Consider the following 8,890-nt stretch of genomic DNA (forward strand, 5'->3'; position numbering starts at 1 on the left):
CTGATCACTTTTGATTTAAGAACATGCTCGAGTTGTGCTAAATTTAAATGGACTGACTTGCCAAGTAGTTTAAAGTAAGAACAAAAATTATATAGTTTACAAGTTTAACCCGTTTACAACCCGTCAACCCTTTAATATACATTTTAGTTCGTTTACAACTTGATTACAGCTTTGTCAATCCATTTTGACATGTCAACTTCTATAGATAAACCGGTTCATACATGTCGTGTTCGGGTTATCGTTTTATGTATGTTCAGGTTAGAGTTTATGTCTTTAACGTGAAAAATTATATGAGTCGTTTTCGAGATAAATGATTTCAATATGTCAATTCGCCATGAGTGCAAGCCCAAATCACATATATCATTCACACCAGTGGCGAAGCATGAGATTTCCGACCCGAAGGGGGGGGGGTCGAAAACGTATATACCAAAAAATTTTATGTGAAATCTACATACATAATACTACTGAGCGAAAAGTTCGAGGGGTCCCCCCGACCCCTTCTAACCTGCGCCACTGATTCACGTATTAAAAATAATTCGCCATGAGTGCAAGCCCAAATCACATATACCATTCACACCAGTGGCGAAGTTTGAGATTTCCGACTGGGAGGGGGGGTCGAAAACGTATATACCCAAAAATTTCTATGCGAAAGCTACATACATAATACTACTAAGCGAAAAGTTCGAGAGGTCCCCCCGACCCCTTCTAACCTGCGCCACTGATTCACGTATTAAAAATAAGAGTAAATTACAAGTTTTGTCCTTTCTATTTGTCCCAAATTTCTGGCGCTGTCCTTTACCTTTAAAATTGACGACTTTTGTCCTTAATATTTGAAAATGTTGCACGTTATGTCCTTTATGGCAAACCCAGTTATAATTTTCAGTTAAATTATGTCATGTGCACTGCACATAAGGGTAGAACGGTCATTTCAGCTCCCACTTATCTTTCCCCCCTATTTAATACCCTGCTAACATCCCAATAGTTTCACCTTTGCAAATTAGGGCTCATATCACCCATCAAATTAGGGTTTAAAGATGATAAATTGTTCTCAGTCTAATAGTAGTAAAAAGAGGAAATTTTCACCTATTTTTGGATAGAGATGATAAGGAAGCTAGTAATTCATCAGTGACTAGATCTTCACCAGCGAATGTTCTTCACCAGGTTCAGTCTTCAAGTAATATTCCAATTTATACTGGCAAGCATGATTCTCCTGGATTTGAACCCCGCATTGCGAAGAAAGAATCTTTCTTCCTTTTCTTTGTTTCTTCTCCGGCGAACAAGACCACCTCCTCCACGATTCTTAAACCTCACCCACCATCGACAACAACTATAACCATCACTGCCGACCACCATAACCGCCGGCGACCACCTCTCCGCTATCAAACCTCCGGCCGATTACCATCACACCAATTTCATTAGCTTCTGTCACTCACCACCGTACACCCATTAGACCACTTGACCTTCACCTTCGACCACCCAATCACCATCTCCTAATTTACCAACCACCAAAAATCACCATAACCACCGGCAAACTACCCACCATCACCGATAATCACCTCCGCTTGACCCTCGCCGTCAACAACTGTCGATGACCACAAAACCCCAAATCGACGACCACCAATCACCACACCCATCGTCGACTACTCCCATATACCACTTAACCACCGTCTCCCACAACGCCGATCACCACCGTCGACTTCTGATTAATACCAAAGTTCATAATTCTCTTTAATTTGCAGTTGACTTGTGAGCCCTAATTTGCAGATTGGGATGTTAGCAGGTACTAAAGAGGGGGAAAGACAAGTGGGAGGTGAAAATGACCGTTCTACCCTAATGTGCAGTGCACATGACATAATTTAACTGAAAATTATAATTGGGTTTGCCATAAAGGACATAACGTGCAACATTTTCAAACATTAAGGACAAAAGTCGTCAATTTTAAAGGTAAATGACAACGCCTGAAATTTGGGGCAAAAATAAAGGACAAAACTTGTAATTTACTCTAAAAATAATAATGCAAATCTAGCAAACCTGTCAAACTAAAAGTATGTGTTGGTATAGTTAAGTGTTACAGGGAAAAAATTTAAAAATAGCTTAAAGAACACAACACTTTTCAGTCAACTTCTGGCTTGATTATAAGCCATCAAATTTTGTTAGCCATTCTAGCTTTGGCTGGCTGGTAGAGACCCTTGTCTCTTGGAGATACGATCAAGGTTCATATCCAAACATAAGATAGATTACGATTAATTTGATGTAATTTAGGAGTATGTTACTGTAACATTTGCTGTTCAACAAAAAAAAAAAAAAAAAAAAAAAAAAGAAGAATGAATAGTTCCAAGGGTCTTTACCGGTTCAATTGTAGATTTTTAGCTTCAAATCTCTTTCTACATAAACCAAAAACTAAACCGAATTGAGTTCCGGTAATTTTAATTTAAAATTGAATTTGAATTCAATTCAGTTTTCCACTTTTCCGTTTCGACTGAACAACCACGATCTCTTAATAAATTGGGTTGAGCTAAATAAGATTTAGTTAAATTGTAACTAGATTAGGCTAAATGCCGAAAATTTAAACATCATTATTTGTTATTCAGTTAGTTGGGTTTAGACCATGGGGTATGGTGGGTGGGGGGTTTGGGGCATGGGTTGACGTGTAGTTTGAGCCCCCCGCTGGTGAGTGACGTGTCCGTGGGGTATGGCGGGGCGTGACTTGGCTAGGTGTATTAAAATTTAAACATGGCCTGCTATGCCCTAGCCAACAAGCCGATAAGAGCCGGCCACATACGATCGCTAGCATGCCCCACGCCCGGCCTTAAACTCCCGCCCAAGGGGCCACGCCCAAACCCAAGCCCACCCGAAGTGATGACTTGAACGTTTCTCTCCAACTCACACCCTAACCCCCGTCCCATACCCCATAGTGTTACTTGGTTCAAACCAAATTCAACTTTTTGTAACAAAAAAACTACCAAAAACTAAAAACCCAAAATGTAAAAAACCGAATATGTCATCTTGCTACTCTATTTATATAAAACATAAGGGACTGAAACTGCCATACCATTAACATTGAGGGAAGTATAATGAAACATACCGAAACGAAACAATAATAATCTCAAACAATTTACGAGGGTTTCCTTTTTCTGTATCATCCACCACATTTCGATCATCGAAATCGATCTGATTATTATTATTATATGTATATCACAGCATGAGTGTGGATCTAGCTTCCAACACCCATGGCAATCTCGACGAACAAATCTCACAGCTCATGGAGTGCAAACCCTTAACCGAACCAGAGGTTCCAAATCCCCCAATTTTGATCCATATTTTTTGGTTATTTTTTCAAATTAGGGTTGCTAGTGTGTTTAATTTACGTTTCTGTTATGATTTTTGAACATTTTTGTGGTTGATTTTGTGATTTGTGTTGTGGATCTGGATTTGTTGTTGTTAGGGCACTTTTAGGGTTTGATGATTTGTGTAAATTTGATGTTGAATGAATTATGAGGGTAATTGTTTGTAGGTGGTTTGTGATGTGATTAGTGGTTAAATAAGTTGAATTTTGTGTTGGATTTGTAGATTTGGAATGTGTTAAGAAATAGAAGATGGATTGTTATGTGTGAAAGTGTTGTAGTGAGATAAGAAATAGGATAGTGTTGGTGTTGATGTGTTTGATAAGATATGTGTACATTGAGTTTACGTTTAACGGACATTAGATTTTGTGTAAGAAATCGGGCTTTTATACGGAATTGAGGGGGTAGATGATGTGGTAGTTTTCTTGAGCATAAATTGTTGATCTTGATTGTACTTTAAGTAGGGTTTCGTTATCTTTTGCTTTTATAAAAACTTAAAAAGTGTGGAATAAAAAGTTAGATAGTAGTTATTGTATAGAATGTTAAAGGATGTAGGCAAGAAAAATAATTCTTCTTCTGATATAGTGGTTCATCTACATCTCTTGATCAATCATTTAAACCTTTTTGTGTAGCATTTTATGTACTTAATGGACACTTAATTCAATATAGGGCTGCAAACGTGTTGAACTTTATCAAGCTACTCGAGCTCGTTCAAGTCGAGCTTTTACTGTGTTAGAGCATAGAAGTTAACTTGAAGTATATAACGAGCCGGGCCAGCTTATAAGGGCTCGGCTAGAGCGCTAATTGAGCTGTTCAAGCCTTATGCTATAAGTATGTGTATATATACAGTTGTATATAAATCGAATTTTCAAAGGAAATTATTGTAAGACTTTATTATATTTAGACTTTTTGAGAAGGTTTTTGACTGATGGTCATGTTTTGCTGTAATTTGTATGAAATGAGTTTTATTATTGAATATATAGTTTACATACTCGTGAAAATAAGTCTGAATATCAATAAGAAATAAAGATATTCATGTTATATGTTCTTTGTTATGAAAACTTAACTGAAGTCTGCAAAGTAAACAAACAAGTAACAACCCACTGCAAATATTAAAATAGGAAGTGTAAAGATTCGCTGTTATGGAGTTTAATGGTGGCTGTTTTCTAGAAGCATTAGTGTTAAATTATTTGCTATCTGTTGATGTAGGTTAAGACATTATGTGAGAAAGCAAAAGAGATACTTATGGGCGAAAGCAATGTTCAGGTATGAGTTAATTTATCATTCTTGAAGTTGAATATAGATTCAATATATGTATCACATCACCTTGTAGCTTTATGCAGATATGTAAAAGAGTAAATTGCCAATTTGGTCTCCGAGGTTTGGCCAGTTTTGCGACTTTCGTTCAAAGGTTTGTTTTTCCGTATCTGGATCCAGAAGGTTCGAAATCTTGCCAGTTTCATCAGGCTCGTTAACTCCATCCATTTTTCTCCATTAAGTCAGAGGTATTTTCGTCTTTTTTGTTAACTTAAAGGGCAATTCGGTCTTTTTTCAATTTATATAAAAAGACCGAATACCCCTAAAAAAGATTGAATTTCCCTTTAGTTAACAAAAAAGACGGAAATACCCCTAACTTAATAGAGGAAAATGGATGGAGTTAACGAGCCGGATGAAAATGGCAAGATTTCAAACCTTTTGGATCCAGATGTGGAAAAACAAACCTTTGGACGAAAGTCGCAAAACTGGCCAAACCTCAGGGACAAAAACGGCATTTTACTCTACATAAAATATCAAAGATTTTGATAGATATATGAAAATCTGTTGTTATTTATTCATTTTCTTGATGCTTTTTGCAGCCAGTAAAAAGCCCCGTGACAATATGTGGTGACATTCACGGGCAGTTTCATGATCTTGCTGAACTTTTCCGTATAGGCGGGAAGGTATCTAAGCGCTCCTCATATCATTCCACGTGTTTCGTTTACGGTTACACAATTTCACTTCACTATGTTTCATCTTCAATGGCAGTGCCCAGATACTAACTACTTGTTCATGGGGGATTACGTGGATCGAGGATATTATTCTGTCGAAACCGTCACGGTAAGTAGAAGCTGAAACATGTTATTCTCATGTAATGTTGCATTTGTTGTGGGACACAGGGAGTACAGTTATAACATAGGGGAATCAAAGGTTCAAAGGGAGCTTATTCTGGTACCCAAATTGATTACAAGACAATTTTAGTATCGACTTTTTTTTACTAGCTTTCGTACTTATTTGTACTTAAAATGGCGTGAAGTTGATGAAAATTACTTTTGTTTAGCTCTTGGTGGCTCTGAAAGTAAGGTATCCTCAGCGAATTACAATTCTAAGAGGCAATCATGAAAGTCGTCAGGTATTTTACTAGTCGATCCTGATTCTGTTTTTATCTCTTAAACGGGTCAACCGGTCAAACCACGATTTTCATCAACTTATATTATTATTTTTGTATACAGATCACTCAAGTCTATGGGTTTTATGATGAATGCCTTCGAAAGTGAGTTTCTTGCACCCCGAAATAATTCAATATTTATTTGACCAAAATACACAATGCTACTAATATTATAAATTTTAAGTTTGGGTTACCTTTAACTATTCTGCTGTATGCAACTTTGCATGATGCTGTTAGTTGTTACTGGTGTATAATTGTGTTTGTATGTGTTTTATAGGTACGGCAATGCTAATGTTTGGAAGACTTTTACAGATCTCTTTGACTATTTTCCGTTGACTGCATTGGTCAGCATCCACATTCTCTATATTCATTTACGTTATAAACTACAATAATGTTATTAGCATAATAGTATACCCCCACTTATATATTTATATGTTCATCCTGCTAGGTTGAGTCAGAAATATTTTGCCTTCATGGTGGGTTGTCACCGTCAATCGAAACTCTTGACAGCATAAGAAACTTTGACCGTGTGCAAGAGGTCCCGCACGAGGGTCCAATGTGTGATCTTCTATGGTCTGACCCAGATGACCGTTGCGGTTGGGGGATTTCGCCACGTGGGGCCGGATACACCTTTGGACAGGTAAGTATGTAAATATTAGTTAGGCCTGTCTAATGAACCGAACGAACACGAACAGAGGCGTGTTCGTGTTCTTTCATTTAACTTTTACCGAACACGAACATATAATCAAACAACTTTTTGTGTTCATGTGCGTTCATTAAGAAAATTGGTATGTTCGTGTTCGCTTATGTTTGTTCATTTAAAACGAAACGAACTGTTCACGAATGTAAATGGACATAAACAAACAAACTTAAACGAACATAATTTAAGAAACATTAACGAACACAAATGAACATAATTGAAATAACATAACTGAACACAAATGAGCATAATGGACCATAATAAACGAAGACAAACGAACCAAAAGTAGTTTCTTATCTGTAAATTAATGATTAATTACGATAAGTTCCATTGTAAAGCTTATTTTTATTATTAGAAAGCGTAATTACTAATTATTTATATTTATATAAGAAGTTATAAAGCCACTTTTATGTTTATATTTATATAAATATAACTACTTAATTATGTATATACTAAAATTTAAACGAACATAAAAAAGTAAAGAACATAAATAAACGAACATAAACGGGCATAAATGAACGAACACAACATGTGTTCATGCTGGTTCATTTAATTAAATGAACAAAATTTTTTTTTCATGACTAGTCTGTTCCTTTATTAAATAAACGAACTTCCCGTCGTACAAGTTTACGGACAGTTCATGAACGTTTGGTTCATTTACAACAAGCCTAGTAAATATGTCTGATATCTTTTTCGTTTTAGCTATCAAGTGAATGTTTTATGACGTAAAATTATTTTGTAGGATATTTCTGAGCAATTTAATCATACCAACAACCTGAAGCTTATTGCTAGAGCTCATCAACTGGTCATGGAAGGATTCAACTGGGGACATGTAATAATTACTTTGATGTTATTACTTATTATGTCTTGTGGGACCCTTTTGATTCATGTCGTTTGATTGTTTTTCATGACAGGAACAAAAAGTTGTGACTATCTTTAGCGCACCGAATTATTGCTATCGATGTGGAAACATGGCTTCTATCTTGGAAGTTGATGATTGCAAGGGCCACACATTTATCCAGGTTTTTGTTATACCGACACACACGTCACCATTTCACTATTAGAGGCGGCAAAATGGGCTGCGTACCGGGTTGGGTAACAGGCTAGAATGGGTAGTTTTTTTTCACGGGTTAGATGGCTGGGTTGAGTTCCCACAGATCACCTTTTGTCCGAATTTTTGTAGTTTTCTATAAGTAACTGGTGCGTCAGATATGCTTATAAACATTTATTTTATATCAGTAATTTTCTCTTTTAATAGAGTAAAATGCCATTTTCGTCCCTCTGAGGTTTGGCCAGTTTTACGACTTTCGTCCAAAGGTTTGTTTTTTCGCATATGGATCCAAAAGGTTTGACATCTTGCCATTTTCATTCGGCTCGTTAATTTCATCCATTTTTCTCCGTTAAGTCAGTGGTATTTTTGTCTTTTTGTTAACTTAAAGGGCAATTCGGTCTTTTCATTTTATGTACAAGCATTTAGCATAATGTACAAGTATTCAAAACCCTTGAAGTTAACAAAATAGACGAAAACACCCGACTTAACGGAAAAAATAGATGGAGTCAATGAGCCGGATGAACATGGCAAGATTTCAAACCTTTTGGATCCAGATGCGGAAAAACAAACCTTTAGACGAAAGTAGCAAAACTGGCCAAACCTGAGGGACGAAATGGCATTTTACTCTTTTTAATAAAATGATTCAGAAGCCTTTATGCATAAAAAAATACAATGACTTTCAACGCATCTGATCCGTTTTCTTTTTAACGGTTTAAACTTGTACATTCGTCAAAATAGAAACTGAATGAAAGAGTGTACCTTTTGGTGCAGTTATTCTAGTTTAAAACTTTTAAAATTTTGCAGTTTGATCCTGCTCCTAGGAGAGGAGAACCGGATGTAACCAGACGAACGCCGGATTATTTTCTCTGAATGATTCATGGTCATCTGTCAAGATTCGGGCTTGTGATACAACTGTATGGGCCAAAATTCATGAGGTGAAGTGCAAGAAAAGGAGGACCAAATGGTTTGTATGTTTCATTTGTTGAAGTAATGGGCTTTTTATGTATCTGCAAAGGGAATGAATGATTTAGAAGGAGTTTTTGACTAGTTTAAACTAAATTTAACATTTGTATTAAGCCATTTCCCTCTTTGATTTGGTTTATGTGTTTAGTTTGTTTTTATATATTCATTTTCTTCAGGGTCACATTCACACATATATACAAACAGTCCCAGGTTTATATCGACCTGGCCCGTGTTTGATTTTCGGGCTGAGCCGGAACTGTATATATTCGGTTTTAAACTAATAAGTCAAAAAGATAAAATGTGTGCGTGCACAATATTAAGAAACGTAACGTAATGGAAACAATTTCAATCTGCGCACTAACTAAAGATGCTTTTCAATTTGTTTCTTAGCTGTTTTAAGTTTGATT

At 36.3% G+C, this 8,890-nt stretch overlaps 1 protein-coding gene across 1 annotated transcript; it reads left to right on the top strand.

The window, feature by feature from the left end:
- The first annotated feature begins 3,126 nt into the window (after window positions 1–3,126).
- LOC110918464 (serine/threonine-protein phosphatase PP2A-2 catalytic subunit) lies at window positions 3,127–8,645 on the top strand. The gene is made up of 11 exons (XM_022162774.2): window positions 3,127–3,292; window positions 4,554–4,610; window positions 5,201–5,284; window positions 5,370–5,441; window positions 5,662–5,733; window positions 5,834–5,874; window positions 6,047–6,113; window positions 6,218–6,409; window positions 7,212–7,301; window positions 7,384–7,491; window positions 8,325–8,645. Exons 1-11 carry the CDS (start codon window positions 3,203–3,205, stop codon window positions 8,388–8,390), a joined length of 939 nt encoding a protein of 312 aa, XP_022018466.1. The 5' UTR covers window positions 3,127–3,202; the 3' UTR covers window positions 8,391–8,645.
- The last annotated feature ends 245 nt before the right edge of the window (window positions 8,646–8,890 follow it).

The sequence above is a fragment of the Helianthus annuus genome, chromosome 16 (genome assembly GCF_002127325.2).
Source record: "Helianthus annuus cultivar XRQ/B chromosome 16, HanXRQr2.0-SUNRISE, whole genome shotgun sequence".
Lineage (NCBI taxonomy): Eukaryota > Viridiplantae > Streptophyta > Magnoliopsida > Asterales > Asteraceae > Helianthus > Helianthus annuus.

Bases quoted from the DNA above. Each gene is read 5' to 3' on its own strand.
- LOC110918464 (XM_022162774.2), top strand. From the start codon at position 3,203: ATGAGTGTGGATCTAGCTTCCAACACCCATGGCAATCTCGACGAACAA. The intron at 5,442-5,661 runs GTAAGTAGAAGC...ACTTTTGTTTAG, and splicing joins ATTCTGTCGAAACCGTCACG to CTCTTGGTGGCTCTGAAAGT. The intron at 5,734-5,833 runs GTATTTTACTAG...TTTTGTATACAG, and splicing joins GCAATCATGAAAGTCGTCAG to ATCACTCAAGTCTATGGGTT.